The sequence below is a fragment of the Martes martes genome (assembly GCF_963455335.1).
Source record: "Martes martes genome assembly, chromosome: 2".
NCBI lineage: Eukaryota > Metazoa > Chordata > Mammalia > Carnivora > Mustelidae > Martes > Martes martes.
This window is the reverse complement of record NC_137889.1, coordinates 194,900,260-194,919,776: the sequence shown is the minus strand read 5'-3', so window position 1 is coordinate 194,919,776 and position 19,517 is coordinate 194,900,260. Positions and strand designations below refer to the sequence as shown.

Here is a 19,517-nt window from a genome sequence, read left to right as displayed (position 1 = left end):
ATCAAGTCCTGGGATCAAGCCCAGCATCAGGCTCTTTGCTTAGTGGGGAGCCTATTTCTCCTCCTGCCTCTGCTGTTCTGCTTGTCCCCTGCTTGTGTTCTCTGGCTTTCCCTGCCTCTCTGTCAAATAAGTAAATAAAAGGTTTTAAAAGAAAGAGTGGGTCCCTTAACCAATTGAGCCACCCAGGCACCCCCCAAATTTAGTTTCGAAATAAAAAAGGATGGATTAAGAGTTTCTAACTCATATGGCAGAGTCAGAAACTTTCTTTTCTTTTCTTTTTTTTTTTTGGATGGGGGGAAAAAAACACCACCCTGTTCTTATTTCTTCATGTCTTACAGTTACTCATTTAGTTAGAAAATATTTTGGAAAGTATTGTTTACCTTGGTCTGTCTTCTTGCGGTTTGGTACATCTGTAATCTTGGACAGTTGTGGAATTTACTGTTGCTCTTGCTGCTGGTTGACAGCAGTAGTGTCGACCACTGGGGCAGGGGTGGTGCCAGCCACAGGGGCACTGGTGATGTTTTCAGGTTGTTGGGCACTGGAAGCCATAGTGCTGGGTGCAGCGTCTGCAGGGTTTTGGGCCGAGGCAGGGGAAGCCATGGTGGTGGCAGCAGCAGCGGCGATGGTGGCGGCGGCATTAGCGGCGGTGGTGTAAATTACGGTTGGAGGAGCACTAGAAGGAGCTGATAATGCTTGAGAAGTAGGATGGACGATGTTCTCAGGTGGCGATGTAGGTCTGGGTGGTGGTCCATGTGGGAATTGGGGACGATGGGGGTGGGGATGGGGTTGGTGGAGCACATGGTCTTCCAGAAGCTTGTCCAAATTTTGCAACATATCCTCTCAACAGCTTAGAATGTGATTGTTTAAATGGTTTAAAATGCTCTTTGGAACTTTCACCAGACTTAAGAGAGAATGCAAAACACAGTTGTTTTATACAGGTGATGCATAAACTAGCCTGAACTCACGCTTTACAATTATTTTATCACTTATATTTGTGTAAATATTCTGACTTCATTCCATAAGTAATAACTGTGGAAAACATTTAGATGAAGTAAATGTTTGTTTACTGTAGGATTTATTAGAGTTATTGATATAATATGCTGTGAATATTTAGCAAATCCAAGGGATATGCAGTATTTCCCAAACTTACTTCACCATGGAAGAGTGCATGTGAGTATGTGTGTGGATAGCATTTATTCATACTAGTGTTTCATGGAGAGCCTGTTGGGGCATGCTGTTCTAATTTTCATCCTGGAAAAGAGCATAATGCTATTTTACTAATATTTCAGAATTTTACTATTCCAAATAGAGAGTAAAAGGAAACTACAGAAGCTTTGCATGGCTATTTTTGTAGACCCAAAATATGAGATTGATAGAATATTTTGTGAACCTACATGGTTGACTCATTTGCATCAACTCATAGCCATTAAAGGCTAGAAGAACCTTAAGATTGGTCAGTGCATACTTACTCAGTGAAAGCCTCATTACAACAAAGCCATGGACTATTTTAATTGTCTCTGGTTATATGGACTTTTAACATGACATTCCCTTAGCATTTCCATTTAGGCCCTTGGTTCTCATTTTGTCTTCACTGGCAGAAACTAATTCTTGGGATTCTAAATACGACATTCCTTCTGCCTCTTCATGAAATATTTGTTCTCAGAGTGAATAAATTCTAAAAAATAGGCATATACCTGAATTTATGATGAAGAAGAAATAAGTTGCTAAAATTGCCATGAACTTTCAAGGTAGGTTAAGAATTTTTTTTTTCTAAATATCAGCACAATTTGGGTCACTAGACCTAGACATTGTTTATTCCACTGTCTGCCCAGCTTTAGAAGCAGGAGAATGTTTTGTTTTTAAGGATTCATTGAGAGTACTTGGTATGCGAAAAAGAGAGAGTGGAAGATGTAATGGGAAGATGTGACAGTATTTTCAGTTATCACCCCCTGCTGTGCCGCCCACCTCCATTATGACATGGAGTGAGGATTATGAGAACTAAAAATGGCAGAGAGTGGAAACAGGGATTTGTGATTTTGTAAAGTCTTTCTAGATTATTCTGAATTTTCTTTTTTTTTTTCTGTTGAAAACCATTGATTTTGAGAAAAGAAACTACTTTTTTTGAATTTTGTAGGATCATAAGAAACGTTCCTTATTAAAGAGCCATTAATATTTATAAAGAGAAAGATATTTACACTGAACAAACAAATGTAGATAGTGTAGATAGTTTTTGGTACTGAAGACTAGGTAAAATTGCTTTTTATATGCCACGTTGCCTTATTCCCGTTGAAGATACATATGTATCAAAGAGGTTGGCAATTGAGGCAAGGTTTTGGTGTTCACAGAACTATTCCCACTGAGGGACTCTCAACATTTTCTTAGGTTAGGAATAAAAGAAACTGTACCTTATCAATTCTTTAGACACAACTAACTTTTGTCATTGTGAATGAAAATATAAAAAGATAACTAGAAATATAGAAACTTACCCTGGAGCTTTTTTGCTTATGTGCATCAGCTGCCTAAAATGGAAATGGAGAATATAAGTATATTTTAAAAAATTAGACCCAGAGCATGTATGGCATTTGAGAATACTGATTGTAAGTTGTTTGAGGGTAATATATGTGGTTGGGTTAGGTGATAGAATGGAAAACAGTTATAGAATTTTGGGTGTCATTGTTAAATGTGAGGGACCTTATAACATTTTAAGCACACAGTTCATAAGATAAAGATAATCAGTTTTTCTGGAGGTCGTTAGACAAAAGTGTTCCTGTCCTTCTACATTCTCATGAGTATGTTGCTAACCAGTTTATAGGTAGTGGAAGACTTGGCTCCTTTTATCATAATAACTATCATTTACTCAGGTGCCAAGCCAGGGGACCACTGAGGAACCAGTGTCTTTATGACTTGATATGAGGAAAAACCAGCCTGTGATTTGGGGAGAAAAAAATGGGTAATTCACAGAGCTCTGGCATAGGGTTTTTCACTGGATGGAAGTTCCTCCTTGCTGCGTTTTAGCATGGAAGAACAAGGAAGATGCACTTGTGTTAGCGGTGTTCATAACACACTGGTTGTTCATGGAATAATACTGGATTAAGTTTACAGCAAAAGGTGTTAGACAATGTAGCCTGCCCTTTAGATAATGTAACTTAGGTGTGAGCTTCAGGTGAACAAATCTAAAAATCTTAAGAGGATAGTAAGCACATGCTCTTGCTTGAAAAGTTATATATAATGTCTAGAATTTCTTGATTTTTTTGATCCATGTAAAATCCCATATATGGTTAAAAATCTTTTTTGTAGTGTTTCCTATATTCAGTTTTCTTCTTCACACATCTTTCTTTTCAGGGAGCTTACCAAAGACTAAATGCTGTTCAAGAACGTTATTGCAGGGGTGGAAGCAGAATACACAATTTAAAATCATAACACTATAATATCCTACTTTCACATGTGGGAATTCTAAAGACTACAGACATGGAAAAAAATGTTGAGTGTATCCTGGGGTCAACAAAAGATCATAAAGAAAGTTAAGGTCTTAGGCAAAACTAAAATTAAACAAAGGTTGTGTGGTATAAAGCTGTGTTGACATAAAACAATAAACTGAATGTACATTTTATGATTAAGAACTAAATAAGAAAATAGACATAGGTGAAGATATTCAATATTTACCAAGAAGTAAGCAGTGAAAGTCAAGATGACAGCAATCAAAATGAGAGCCTTCATTTTAATGCCTTAGTGTCTTCTAGAAGTAGACAGCAAAAGATGATGCTATGTTGTTGGTGGGAGAATAAAAGAAATATTTTGTTTTTGCTAAATTTTAGCCAAAGGAAAAACATTCATGCATGTTAAGGCACATCTATGGCATATATTATATCTATGATATAAAAAAGTTTTCAAACTTAAAAGAAGAATAGTCCAACCTAAATGTGCAAACATTATAAATAATGAACTCCAATGGTAATACCTGTAGTAGACAAAAATGTAGGCAAAAGTTAGTCCTTGTCTCATAAATGGTCAAGAAAACATATAGAACTTCTTTTTTGAGCTGCTATTTTACAATTACTGAAGAGTTATTTGAGAAGATGTAACCAAATTATGATCAAGATGGCGAGGTTGGTATCCTTGCATACAACCGTTGGTTCTGTTAATTGAAATAATTTTTTTGAAAAACAGTATGGCAACATGCAAAAGATGAAAATGTTTATACCTTTAACGCAAAGAATCTGTCTTGAGAATTATCTTTGATAAATTAACTAGTAGAAAAAAAAATTTAGACCATTTTAGTGTTATAAGTTTAAAAAAATACAGATACTGATAATCATGAAGACTTGATAGAAATAAAAAAAAATCCTTGTTATAATGATAAGTGAAAAGTTTAACTACCGTACTGTAATGTTAATTACCCAGATAACACAAGTGAAAAGTTTAAATACTATACTGTATGTAAATTACCCAAATAGACAAGACAGGAAAATGTAAGTGAAAGATAAAATAGTGTGATAGGATGGTTTAATTTACATATGGATTTTCTGTTATTAAAATTTTATGGTTTTTTTGTTGAGTTTATAATTTAAACACAGAAAAGACATTGAAAAATTGCCATTACAATAGTCTTCTGGCTCTGATTTTGACCTTACCCACTTAAGACTCAGACAAAACATTTTAGATGTTAACTTAAAAATGCGACAGGTAGAAATTTCAGATATTTTTATTAATATTATCATTAGTATTATTTTTATTATCTGAGTAACTGTTAGAAATTTGACATTTCTGTTAAACTTTTTATTTTCTGGGATGCCTGGGTGGCTCAGTTGGTTGAGCGGCTGCCTTCGGCTCAGGTCATGATCCCAGCGTCCTGGGATCGAGTCCCACATCGGGCTCCTTGCTCTGCAGGGAGCCTGCTTCTCCCTCTGCCACTCTGTCTGCCTGTGCTCGCTCGCTCGCTCGCTCTCTCTCTGACAAATGAACAAATAATAAAAAAAATCTTTGAAAAAAAAAAACTTTTTATTTTCTTTTGGTATGATCATTATTGCTAGATTCTCGTATTTAAAGGAAATGTAAAATAAACAAACCAAACCCAAACCTCTCCAATTGCAGTTCTTTGAAGGCTGTTATAAAATTATCCTTTCTTCATAAGTTTGCATTCATATGTCGTACTTCAGTAATGAATCATTGTTTAGTCACTATCCATTTATCTGATTCCTCTCCCAAAGAAGAAAAGTAACAAAGTAAGAAAAGTAGAGGAATTAATGGCTGATTATTTCCACTTACAAAATCTCAGGTTCAAACGTGACTGTTTTTCTAATCTTTAAAAACACGATAGCTATAACATAATTCATGGAGAATTACTGTCTTTTTACAATGATTTTATTTATTAGGGCATCTTCTTTTGATTTGAAAGGAAAGAACACTGTATTAATGGTCACTGGAGTTGAGCTTCTGTTGCCAAACCCTGGTCACATAATTTAGCTTATCTGAGGCCCAGGTTCTGCCTTTAAAATGGAACGATTAATTTATTTGACAACACTGTCACATCCCAATACTCCCTAGAAGAGGAATAGAAAACCAGATTAATAAATGTTTCCCCATATGTGAAATAGTCGCAAACTCAAGCAAAATATAAGGCACATTTAGATATTTATATGCCCTTCCCTTTGTAATAAAAGAGATAAATGGAATGGAAACATTTCAAGAAATAAAAATTTTAAAAAATCAGTTCTTACACAACTTAGTTAAATATATGTTCTTCCCACTGAAAACACTTTAATTTTTATACATACAAAACGAAAATATGGGTTCATGTCTAAAAGGGGACCACTTTAAAACTGGGATTCCAGAGGACAAGCTATTTTTATTATTACTATATTTACTAAAATTGCTAACATTTTAGTAATATATAAGTGGATAGAACTTAAAGGTTAATGAGTTTATTAAAGCATTTCCATTTATTTTCTACTTATGATATATTTTTTCAAAGGCATTGTCTATTGGAATTGTGTGGAAAACAGTCTGAGATCTCATGATAATTACACTGATTAGAAACTGAAGATCCTATGGTGATTATAGTAGTTAGAAATTAATAGATCTAATTGAAGTCTAAGGAAAATTGATTTAAGTCTTCAAAAATTTAGAAATGATACCATAACAGGGGATCCTCTTTCTGCTTGTCCAGCAACGTCAGCCTTACCTCAGGTTCTGAAGTCTGGAAGCTTGGAGAAAGTGCAGGTGATTTGTGCCTTATAAAGGAATTTTTTTCCCCTTGTCATTATCCTTTCTATTTTGTTCTATTGCTAAGCAAAATATTATTATTATTATTATTACTATTTTAGCATTTGCTTCTGAGCTAATCCAAACTGTTTCCTGAAGCAAAAAATGGAGTGTTATAGTCTTCAGAAGTTGACATTTTTCCTTTTCATTTCTCTCAGAAACATCATGGCTAATTAACTGTGCACCAGCAGAACTGAAGGCTTATTCTTTATAATTTAAAGATAATACTCTGAGCCAGTTTCTTTCCTTTATTTCGGATGTTTTCTTACATAACTTGACATTTTAGTATCAAAGCAGTAATTATTGAAACTTGACTATAAGCCCTAGGTCTGTGAACGCTTTCATAATTAAGACTGCTGTTTGTATTTATTTGCCTTACTGCTGTTAGATAGTTTTGTGGATTCTGAGCTGGCAGAAGGTATTTGAAGATAGAAGCTTCTTTTGTGTCCATCTTTAGCTTTTTAAGATAAAATACTTCATTCCTGAAAGTTAGTTTTTGGAGATTATAAAATGAACTCAACTTTAAACATTAGTAGTTGGAGGGCAGCTGCAAACATGACATTCTTTTCTTGTCTTTCTGGATATAAAAATGAGAAAAGGGTAGCTAGTGGACCATTTTGACACCACTTAATATGCTAACATCGAGACTAATAATTCTGTAATTAAATTGTCAAGTAAGATATATTAGGTGCCACAGCAATTATCTTGCTCAGAAGAAACGTACCAGTCACTGCATAATACAAAATGTGAATGTTGTAGTACTTTGTCATTTGCTTTGATGTATGTTTTACTTCCCTGAAAATGTCCTTCCATCACCAGAAGGATAGGTAAACATCATGTACTTACACACGGAAGGTCTACTGGTGGGTAATGGGATTTGTAATGCTTTTCTTTTAAGTTAGCAGTTAACAATGATATGTCTTCTTGGTGTTAATTGACACAGTGATGAATTGAAGATCAAATGAGAACCTCTAGACTTTTTCTCTTAAAGGTGAATTTGAGGGCAGTGGACACAGTGTCTCCTTGATTATGGATTTTTCAGTTTGTTCACATACCGTTTTGGTTTCTAGGATAACTCATTACAGTGAGGGCAACCTAAATCCAAATCAAGATGAAGACCTAGATCTGTGTGCTTTTACATCTGTTATAATTTTGTACTTGAAGAGACTGAGACTTGAGCAAATAGCTAGTTCATGGTTTTAAGAACCAGTATTTTAACCCAGATTTGCATATCTTCACAGCCTTTATTCTTTTATTTGCTAAAATTTTCAAGTATGTTTGTACTAAATATTTTTACGTATGTTTGACTTCTGTTAGGAAAACTTTTGATTAATTATTATAGTGATTAGGCTGTAGACAGAGAACTATCTTAGGCATTTTTATGTCTTGATCAACTGGTAGATCTGTACTCATTCGATTATCATTCTGGTTAATACACTCCATACAAATGGAATACACTCATGTTGATAATTGATATCGACAGTTATTCTTACTGATTTCTGCTCTACTTTCTTATCTCTCTGCTTCTTTTTTTTTTTTTTAAGATTTTATTTATTTATTCGACAGAGAGAGATCACAAGTAGACAGAGAGGCAGGCGGAGAGAGAGAGGGAAGCAGGCTCCCCGCCGAGCAGAGAGCCCGATGCGGGACTTGATCCCAGGACCCCGAGATCATGACCTGAGCCGAAGGCAGCAGCCCAACCCACTGAGCCACACAGGTGCCCCTTATCTCTCTGCTTCTTGCTTCCTTTACATCCCCAGTCCAACTTTTACTTTTCCACCAAAATAATCTTTCTAAAACACAATTAATGTGAAACTTTTGATGCCTCCCATTTTATACAACAGCATTCCCCAAACTGTGTTACATAGAGCACTAGTTCCTAGAGATGTTTATTGGAGTTCCATCTCCTAGAGATGTTTACTGGAGCTCCATGAACACTTCATATATATATTCTCATAGTCACCCCAACATTTCCGCAATACATTTTACCCTGAAACCCTTTTTTTAGCTCCTCTCCTGGAAAAAAAAAAAAGACCCATGAATTCGGGCCACCTGGGTGACTCAGTCAGTAGAGCGTCTGCCTTTGGCTCAGGTCATGATTTCAGGGTCCTGGGATCGAGCTCTGCATTAGGCTCCCTGCTGAGCAGGGAGTCTGCTTCTCCCTCTGCCTCTGCTGTTCCCCCTGCTTGTGATCTCACTCTTGGTCTTTCACCCTCTCTCTCTCTTTCTCATATAAATAAAAAAATTTTAAAAGCCACGAATTCCTGTGAAATTAGCTTAGGAAATATGAGCTGTTATGTGAATTTTATTTTTAAAAGATTTTTTTAATTTGAGAGAGAGTGAGTACGCGTGTGAGCATGAGTGGAGGAGGGGCAGAGGGAGAGGGAGAAAGAATCTGAAGCAGACTTCACACTGAGAGTAGAGTCCCAAGTGGCTCAATCTTCCATGACTGGGAGATCATGACCTGAGCTGAAACTAAGAGTGGGAAACAACTGACTGAGCTACCCAGGTGCGCTGTTATGTGAAATTTTAACTCAAAGTTGCTAACACATGATGTGATGGTTAATTTTATGTTAACTTGCCTTGGTTATGATGCCTAGTTCTGTGTCAAATACTAGTCCAGATGTTGCTGTAAAGGTATTTTATAGATGTGATTAACATTTATGAGCAGTTGACTTTAAGCAGATTACCTTCTATAATGTGGTTGAGATTCATTTAATTAATTAAGGAGCAAAGACTGAAGTTTCCTAAAAAAGAAAGAATTCTGCCTAGAGACTGAAACAGAGAATACTCTCTGAGTTTCCAGCCTGAAGTCTTGCCTTGTGGATTTTGAATTCAGGATTGCAACATCAGCTCTTAACCTGAATTTCTAACCTACTAATCTGTGCTTTGGGTTTTGAACTTGCCAGTATACACAATTACATGAGCCAGTTTCTTAAAATGTTATCTATCTATCTCCATCCATCCATCATTGGTTCTGTTTCTCTGGGGAATCCTGACTGATACATAATAGTCTGACACATTTTGATTATTTTTGCTTTTGTGAGGCTGTTATATCAGTCACAACTTGGTGTATCTGTTAATCATTCTCTCTCAGATTCTCTTTGCCTTAAACTTATTTCAGTATTATTGGGCACACCAAGTACAGTTGACCCTTGAACAGTGTGGGGGTTGGGGTGCCCGCACCCCACACAATCAGAAATTCGTGTAGGACTTTTGACTCCCCCAAAACTTAACTGCTAATAGCCTACTGATGAAGTCTTACTAATAAACAGTCAATTAACACTTATTTTTTTATGTTATATGTATTATATAACGTATTCTTAAAGTAAGCTAAAGCAAAGAAAATGTTAAGGAAATCATAAGGAAGAGAAAATACATTTACAGTACTGTACTGTATTTACAAAAAAAAAAAAAAAAAAACCCAAAATACACATGTAAGTGAACCTGTGCAGTTAAAACCTGTGTTGTTCCAGGGTCAACTCTATTTTTATGCTTCTGGATTCTTGCCCTTGCCTTTCCTTCCCTCAGTTTGAAAGCCAGTGATCCCTTTTGTCCTGGTAAACTCATCTTTATCTCTAAGTATCCGAGTCATACTATCTTTCATCTGAGAGTGTTCATAGCCTAATAAGTGAAATCACCTTTCACTCTTTCATTTAATTAGGATGGGGTGATGAGCTGTTTACTCAAGACACTCTAGTTTATGTCTGTTGTGGGGCCATCATTAATACTGCGCTCTTTTTTGCCTCAAAAGTATTTTGGTTTTGATGATAAATTATGTGATCTTCTTCTTTATCAAACATACAATAAGGAAGAGAAACTTTAAGCAGATATTGTAGGTTGAATTGTGTCTTTTCCCTACCCCCAAATATGTTGGGCTCCTAACTCCCAGAACCTAAGAACATGACCTTATTTGGATATGGAATCTTTGCAAATGTAACCAAATTAAGGGACAGTCATATTTGGATTAAGGTTCTTAATCCCATGACTGGGATTATAAGGGTATCCTTATAAGTGGGGAGAAATTTGAACATGGAGACACACAAGAGAATATCATGTGATAAGGGAGGTAGAAATTGTAGTCATGTGTCTTAAACCAAAGAGAGTCAGGGATTGCTAGCAACCACCAGAAGCTAAAAGAATCAAGAAAAGATCCTCTCTTTGAACTTTCAGAGAGCAGTGGCCTTTCTGACACCTTGATTTCAGACTTCTAACCTTCAGAACTGTGAGAGAATAAATTTTTTTTAAGCTATCTAGTTTGTGGTGATATGTTACGGCCTTCCTAGGAACTCAACACAACAAGCAACTTGAAAAATTATGTGTGTTACATAAAGCAAGGTATTTTGTACCATGAGGCAACATGATGGGAGAATATAGAAGCTTACATGCTTGGAGGAAATAACATTTGGGGGATTTTGAGAATGTCTCAGGAAGAGTATAGTGTTTTCAGTGATCCTGTGACAAGACTTAGTTTGATGCTCTAAAGAAACCAAGATTTAAGAGCAGAAGTTGAAAGTAGCGTATCGTAAGGCTGCATAGATTAACAATGTCTTGGTTGTGGAGAACCTGACAAATAGCGAAGTGATTTTAGACTATTTTGGACTATTGTTGGTGGAAAGTCACTGGAGCATTTTGGATATGGGGCATTTTGGGTATGGAAGTGGCATAATCAATTTGTGGTATTAAATGTTAGTTTTGCTTGATAAAACGTGGGATAAAGTAGAGTGGTAAGAATGGAGGCAAGTGAATTCCTGAGGGCTCAGAGGTGAAAACTTTGTTTTTGTTGCATGTGGGGAATGAGAGAGAGGGGCAGGAAAGAAGAGTCCCAGTTTCTGGCTTGGACAGATGTGCAGATGGTGTCTTTGCTTAAGATAGAGAATATTAGAAGAGAAATTTGAGGGAAGGGGAATGCCAATTTTAATTTAGATTTCTCTTATCTTTGAAGTGTATGTGAAGAATGCAAAAGAACATACCAATAGTGTTGTGGAAATAGACTGCAGACTCAAGATTTAATTCATGTATCATTTATTTGTTTCTAATCTGCAACAGGAAGAATTGGGCAATGCACACATACTGCACACATACTGGCCCAATTCCCCAGTCTTCTTTGTACTTGAAGTTACAAATGTTCTTTAATGCATCCTTATGTACAGCATCTCTTTAGGAAAATGGTCTTTCTTTGTGGTCAGGGGTCCTTTCATTTTATAATTGGTTCTTTCACTCTCATACTGGATCAAGAATTCCTTAAAACATGGAAGAGAGTTTTATGTCACAGGGTAGGGCTGGCTGTGGGTAAAGAGTTACAGTATGGATTATGAACAAGGGTTACATTAACACAGAGAGGAACTTTGGACAGAAGTATCTTGTGTCAGAGGAAACTATGGATAGGATTATCTTGTGGCTCAGGAGTATCTTATCAAATATAGTGAAGTATTATAAGTGATATTGAAGATTATGGTGAGTGGGGTACACAACAAGTTATCATACCTAGGGGTGGTTAGAGAAGGTAACAGTTGAGGTGAGTCTTGAAGGATGGTTAAAAAGTGCATGCGATACTGCAGAGAATTCTAGGGACAGAGAGTATGATGAAGAAAGATGCAGGGGCTTGAGACTGTTTGGGTTCTTAGTTATGAGGATGCTTCAGTTTCAACCAACAGAAATCTCAACCCAAACTCATTTAACTAGAATGGAAAATGTATTGTCTCAGGTACATAAGCAGACCAGGCTTATTCTGTGAAGGCTTGATATACCATGTGACTAGAACTCCGTTCTTCTTTGTATTTCTTGCCTTGTATTTCTTCACTGTTGGTTTTATTTTTAGCAGTGTGCCTCCTTGTGATCCCTGGATGGCTCCAGAACCTCCTTGCACTAAATGTTTCCAGACCCATGTTTCTTCTGAAAGCTGATTTTCCACAAAATGTCCTCTTTGCTCTGTTTGGTTTATGTGCTTATCCTTGAATGACTGTGGCAAGGTGTATTGGACACGGAGTAACTAGCTTATTCCTGGAGTTGGGGGTGTGATCTATCTCAAACATGTATGAAAGGGAAAGAGTTGTAAAACAATGAAAATCAGCGTGTATTACAAAGAAAATTTTGTGACAGGCAGAGCTTAGAAGCTAGGTCAAAAACAGATGTCACTCACATTAATGAAACTTTAATTCCTCTCATTTCTTCATTTACAAACGTTTACTGAGTTTTTCCTATCTACTAGGTACTCTTTTAATTCAGTAGCCCTGGATCCCGGCTTTCAGGGAGTATACATTTAGTACTTTGTGTAGAGAGAGTGTAGTGTGTGAAGGGAGGGCAGAAGTAAAGGTGGGTTGAGGAAAAAGGTGGGCAGAGGAAAAAGCATGGAGATGCTTGTATGCCTTGCAGAAGAGTTTGGACTTTATCTTAAAGACATTAAGGAGCCAGTAAAGGGCTGGAGAAGAAAGATGAGGACATTTCTGCATAATTTATTGGTGGGAAGGAAGACCAGAGGTGGATTGCCTGTTACAGGATTGCAAGCAGACTTAAAGAAGGGAGGGGCAGTGGAAATAGAGAAAGGAGGAGGGTGATAAATTGAGAATGATTCATTGTTGAACAATTCACACAAAGCTGTGGGACTCTGAACTTGGGCTTTAGAGTCCTGCAGATCTGGAGAGCTAAGCTTTGCCACTTACTGGCTTGGTTATCTTGGTCCAGTGGCTTTTCTCAGTTTTTACTTTGGTCATCAGTAAAATAAGACTAGCCCAAATGTTCCCCAATTGTATGCCCCACACTCCTTTCTAGGGTCACCACTATTTCGTGTACTTGGGAATAGACTGTTTCACATCCATTCCTTAATCCAGTGTTTTAGCTGTTTCTCCTCAGGGCCATCAATTTCTTTCCTCAGGAATCGCATATTAAAGACCTTGTTTCTTTCATATGTTTAATGAAATTTCAGGGTAAGGAGAAACTTTATTATGAAGTTGCACAATTTAAAATTGATTATTAGGCATCCATTCTTTGAAAAGTCTGATGTCCACTGGCCACCAATAATCTCACTAGTCACGTTTTTATTTTATTTTATTTTATTTTATTTTATTTTGTTTTTTAATTGAAGTATAGTTAACATACAATACTGGGGACTCTTCTTTCTGGACTCTAGCCAGTTGTCAATGAGTTGTGTTTCTCCTATCTTTGTCTAGCCTTATCTGTAAATTACCCATTATCTTATGTTAATAGAGCACTATATATATATATATAAATTTTATATATATATGTGTGTGTATATATATATATATAAATTTTATTTACTTGAGAGAGAGAAAGCAAGCAAGAGAGAGAGCACAAGAGGGGGAGAGGTAGAGGGAGAGGGAGAAGCAGACCCCCACTGAATAGGGAACTAGATGTGCTGCTGTATTCCAGCACCCCCCCCCCCCATCCTGACATGAGCCAAAGGCGGTGCTTAATGGACTGAGCCACCCAGGGGCCCCAAGCACATTATCTTTTTAATTGCTTTCATTGTTTTAGTCTAGTTTACGCCTCAGGGCCTCCTATCTCTCAGTCAAAGGGGACAGATCACACTATTTTCTAAACAAAGTCCCTGAAAGAAACTGTGGTTGCAGTTTATAAAATGATAATGCTATTCAGCCTGCTGCCTATCTCAGTATTAAGGTTGTTTTGAGGACAAAATTTTTAAAACCTTTTAAAAGCTTTTAACAAGCACCACATGATTTTTTTTTCTTGCCTACTTTTTCAGTTTCAACCTGAGTTATTTTTCAACTGATGACATGCTCCATCACATAGTCTGTTCATTCCCTTGAGAAACTTGGGCCATTTCTAGTCTCAGGGCTTTGGGCATATTGTGTCCTAATCTCTTCACACTTTTAAATCTTTAGCTTAAATATCACTTTCTCAGAGACAACTTCCCTGGATTTAAATTTGTGTGAAACTTGCAGCTATAATCTCTTATTTTTGTTTGTAAGACACATCACAATCTGTAGTTGGCATTGTTTTGTGTGTGATTATTTGAATTTAATATTTATCTTTCCCAGTGGATTAATTTCCCTGATGACAGGGGGTGCATCATTTGGTTCTCACTATAGCGTCCTCACGAGGCTTCTGAGGTGCTTGGAACGTGATAGGTACATAATATTTTATAACTGAAAACTGAATAAAATACTTAGTGTCTGACACAAAGGAAATAATAAATACTAGCTAATATTTTTGTTAGATGTAGGAAGATAAAGGTTGGCTCTCCAATTTTCTCCTTGTTAATGTTGACAATCATTTAACCCCTTGGTTTACACTTTATATCCTGGATTTTATGCATTTACAGATGAATGAAAGCAGAGAGAATGAAAATCACCTGCATTTCCTTCTTAGAGATAATCACTGCTAAGGTATTGTTATATGTATCTACCTATTTATGTGTATGTCATACGTATTGTTGGGTCCCCCAATAATGGGTCCATGATCAAAGGAGCGAGACTGATACAAAGCGAAGGTCAAGCAAAGCTTTATTTCGCACCAAGCATGGAGAATCAAACCGAACATCAAACCGACCGGTCAGGGATGTGCCTTCCAGAGAGGGCAACGACCCCTCCCTGCCTTACAGACTAACTTTTATAGAGCTAAGGCCATGTGGTTGAGCCTGGCCACACGCCGGTGGCCAATGAGATTGTAACACACAGAGAAAGCTGCACAGTCATGCTAGGTCCCATGCGGGTGACCAATTGAATTACAATTCACCCCATAGTAGCTATTTGAACTAGCCTATCACCTTGGTCAGAAGTGGCACACAAAAGGCACCCAAAAGGTGGGGCCCACACTCCTTGGTAGCTAGGGAGACAGTATTCGCACTTTACTGATTGGATGTCTCCACCTGGCCCGACTCATCCCAGCATCCGGGCTCTGTTATCTCTACTTGACCTGACCCACCCTTGTATTTGGGCTTTGTTACCTGGGACTGGTTTCCGGGACTTGTTTTTAAGTAAGTTCCCTGAAGGGGGAGAGGCAGGGTCAGGATGGAGCTGCTCTGGCTAAATAGGCCCTTACAATATCACTGTGTAAATTTCACTTAGACGTTTAGTGTGATTTTCCCCATTTTCCCCTATGTGATTAAGTTCTCTTTGGGGAACCCGGCTGGCTCACGTAGAGCACGTGACTCTTGATTTCAGGGTTGTGAGTTCAAGTCCTACATTGGGTGTAGACATGAATGGATGAATGGATGAATGGATGAATGGATGAATGAATTCTCTTTTATAGACCATTTAAAAAAATGCATACTGTTACTTTGTATGGATATACAGAAATATAACCAATTCGATGTCATTAGAATTATAGATTACTTTTAGTGTTGCTCTTTTATAAACATAAAAAAAACACATGAATGCCTTTGGTAATACCTTTTTTTCCTTCTGTAAAACTGTGAGAGCCAGTAAAGCATAGTGATTAGGAGAGCATGAGCTCTACAGGAAGGCTGCCTGGGTTTGAAGCTGCCTTTACTACATAGTAACTATGAGGTTTCGGCATGTTAATGTAGATTTCCTGACTTAGTTTCTTTATCTGTAAAATGGGTATAATATTGTTCTTCCTTATAGGACTGTCATGAAAAACAAATGTTATTCTAAATGCGAACACAAGAAGACCTGTAATAATTGTTAGCTACTTTCATGATCTCGAATTCTTTAGAAAATTCTTGGTTGCAAAATAGGCTAAAAACTTCAAATATTTTTAATGCTTATTGCATGTTTTTCCACATTGCCTCCAAGAAAAGGTAAAGAAATTTTGCATTAGCTAACAGTGAATATTTAAAATGATCATTTTAATTGTCAAATGATTAAAAAAGAAATATCTAATAATTTCATTTTCTTTGAATATTATGATCATTGACTTTTTATGTGTTTATTGGCAATTTGTATTTTATGAATTATCTGTTTATTTATTCTACCCATTTAAAATGCTTTCTCTTAAAAAAATAGTTTCTCTTTAGGAGCTCTTCATAGAATGAGATAGTAATCCTTTCACTGCCACATATACTGCAATTATTTTTCTCAAGTTATGGTTTGCTTTTTAATTTTATGTTTATTTTATACAGAATTTTACCTATTCATGGTGTCATATCTATGACTCTCCTTTTTGTCATTTCTTATGTGCTTAGATTTCTCAACTGCACTTGGATAAATATACATGTGTTTCCTTCTGTGCTTTTGTTTGGTTTTATATTTAAGTCTCTGATCCATGTAGAATTTATTTTAGAGTTTGGTCTTAATACTGTAGCTTAATTTTTCCTCAAATACCCATCATATCTCATGGTTTTGAAGTTCACTTTACCATATACTAAATTTGTATGATAAAATGTGTTTCCGTGTTTTAACGTGCTACTGTAATTATTCTAGTCTATAGTCTATCTAATGGTATACATCCCTCCCCTCCACCCACCCCAAATGTACCATTTACTATTTTACCCAATGTTTTGGCTTTGTTTTTCTTTTTCTTTTAATGTGATAAAATTATAAGTCTCTGTAGAATAATTCTGTTCTTGGTGTCCAAAGCTATTGTTATTAAACAATGGATTTTAATTTTACAGTTGACAAGTTTGAATAGCACAGGTCCACTTCTATGTGGATTTTTTATGGTACAGTACTGTAAATGTATTTTCTTTTACATATGATTTTTTAAATAACATTTTCTTTTCTCTTTATTATATGACTACAGCATTAACAGATTTACAAAGTATGTGTTAGTTGATTATTTATATTATTGATAAGGATTCCAGTCAATAGTAGGTTATTAATAGCTTGGTTTGGGGGGACTCAAAAGTTACAGGTGGATTTTTGACTGGTAGGGGATCATTGCTTCTTATCCCTATGTTGTTCAAGGGTCAACTGTACTTATATTTCTTCTAATTTAAGAATTCTATACTAGAATATCAAACACATTTACACACAGTAAATCAGTTGCTGTCAAAAGATTTATTGAAGAAAAATCAGCAGAATGAAAACAGACCCATTTTAAAGTCTGTGTCAGAAAAGATTGAAGATACATGTCCTTGAATTGCTAACCAAAAGCATAAGAAGAGTGCGATATCAGTGCTTAAGACCTGAAAAAAATTGACAAAAATTCAGGAAAGACATTTTACAGAAAAAAAAATTGATTCATATGTTTGTATACAATATTGTTTTTGACAGATTTACAGATAAAATATCACTTTGCCTTAGTTTGCCTCCAACATGAGCCAGGAAGTCTATAATATTTCTTACATTTTTTTACATGTGGGTGCTAAACAATTACTGAACTGAATAGCCTTAATTCTATTGCAAATAGAAAAAGGATTACAAATATAGTTTTTAATAGAAGAGAACTATTGGTTGCCTGAAAAAATCTATTTAGAATTAGGATTTTAGAACTTTTAATACTACAATTCTTTTTCAAATATGTTCATTCAATTCTCATCTCTTCAACTCACAGTAAAATATGCTATCGAGGGTTAATTAAAATGACATACATCATTAAATGTAGCAGGAAGTGAGATTTCTTTATTGCTCTCTCTCTCTACATATCCCTGAAAGCTGGGATTAAAGATTTTATATTAAGGTAAATAATTGGATAATAATTGAATTAAACTTTTTGATACTAGAGGAACTCTTGTATACTGAGTTTTCAAGTTTCCGTAAATATATTCTACTGCATGACTTCTGTTGTTAAGCATCTATATTTTTCTGAGTCTAATACTTGCCTTAAATGCTCACATTCTTTACTTTATTAAGATTTTTGCTTGGACAAACTTCTTAGATGTTAAAACTAGCTTTCTAGGCTGTTGCTCAATTCTATGTGGCATCTGTTTTGCTGCTTTCAAATCAGGAACTCATCTGGTTCTTCTTTCAGTAGCTTAAAGACACCCATTTCATTTGTAAAAGCATCTTCCTCGTTGTTTAGGGTATCTGGATCAGGGGTAGTTTCTGAAAGTGGCTCACTGTCCTTAGTTACAGATTCCATTGTATTATTTTCAGACAGATCTTTTGGCATAGTAGATGGATTTTCTGTGAGGTGTGTAGCTACTGATGTCGGGACTACAAAGTCATATCTGGATTCAATAGCAGTGAGCAAAACGGGATGGTTCTCTGCTTCATTTGTGCTATCTTTCTCCATCCAAACATTGACTTCATCCATAGACTCTTCATCGGTCAGCAGAATATCTTCTGGGTTATCTTTGTCTCTTTCCACAGTGGTAGTGAGTTCAAACACAGTGATGAACTTTTCCTCATCGGAGTCTGTTAGTTTGGGCACAGCACTGGGGTCATCCACCGGAGGACTTAAGTCAATTTCAGTTATTTTCTCTTCTGTAAGGGCAATTATGTCTGGAATAGTGAAAATTTTTTCAGTAGCAGGAGAGAGTTCCACCTCAGGGGTAGATGAGTTGGTGATCTGGATGGCCTCATCAGCAGTGACATTGTATTTAACCGAGGAATTATAATTGTTAACATCAGGTTCATCTTTCTTAGCTAGAAGGGTGGGAGTGTCTGGAATGCTGGTGTTACCTTCCTTTAATGTGCCAGAGACTTCAGAAGTTATTGAGACATCTCTGTTCCCTGGGTCAGTGATATCCAACAGAATATCTTCTTTTGCTGTGTTGGTGGAAAAATCTATTAAAGAAACAGTAGCACCTGGTGGTGAAAGATGACCAGTTTTCACTAGGATTAAATTTTCAGTTATAGAGTCATTAGCTGTGGAGTTTGTCGTGCCTGTCATAGTAGTAATTTCTTTCTCCAGGTCGGCTGATGATTTAATAATATGGGACTCAACATCATCTTCTGATTTTACTTTTTCCTTTGGAGATACAAGCTTGTTGTCTGTTGTCGAAAGATCACTTTCTAGTGTATAGTCGTTTACTGAAGTAATGTGGTCTCCTTCTGAAGTAATGGTTGTTTCTGATTTAGGAATAGTGTTGTCAGCCCCAAAGAAAATGGTTGCTTCAGTTGTTGTTTTACTGCTTTCTGTTGGAGGATGAGAATAAATTTTTGGCAAACCATCTTCAGCCATGGGGCAGAATGGCACCGTGCACGCTCACAGGTCTTTCCCTGGGCCCAGTGGTATCCCTAGGCAGGAGAGTGATGTTCATTATAGTGATTGAAGCATTGGTCATCATGGTGATTGTTGCATCAACCATAGGGCCAATGGCAGTGGCTCTCCTTGGAGGTTGTTTCTGTGCTCTGATTGGGCATCTAGTTTCAAGAGTACTGATATTAGATGAAAAGACAATAGAATCCTCTCTGATTATGAAATCAACA

At 36.4% G+C, this 19,517-nt stretch overlaps 1 protein-coding gene across 1 annotated transcript; it reads right to left on the bottom strand.

Moving 5' to 3' along the window:
- Positions 1-18,081: 18,081 nt before the first annotated feature.
- On the bottom strand, positions 18,082-19,269 carry CABS1 (calcium binding protein, spermatid associated 1; the record flags this gene model as incomplete). The annotated part of the gene is made up of 1 exon (XM_080797444.1): positions 18,082-19,269. The coding sequence occupies one exon, from the start codon at positions 19,267-19,269 to the stop codon at positions 18,082-18,084; it is 1,188 nt and encodes a 395-aa protein (XP_080653570.1).
- Between the last annotated feature and the right edge of the window lie 248 nt (positions 19,270-19,517).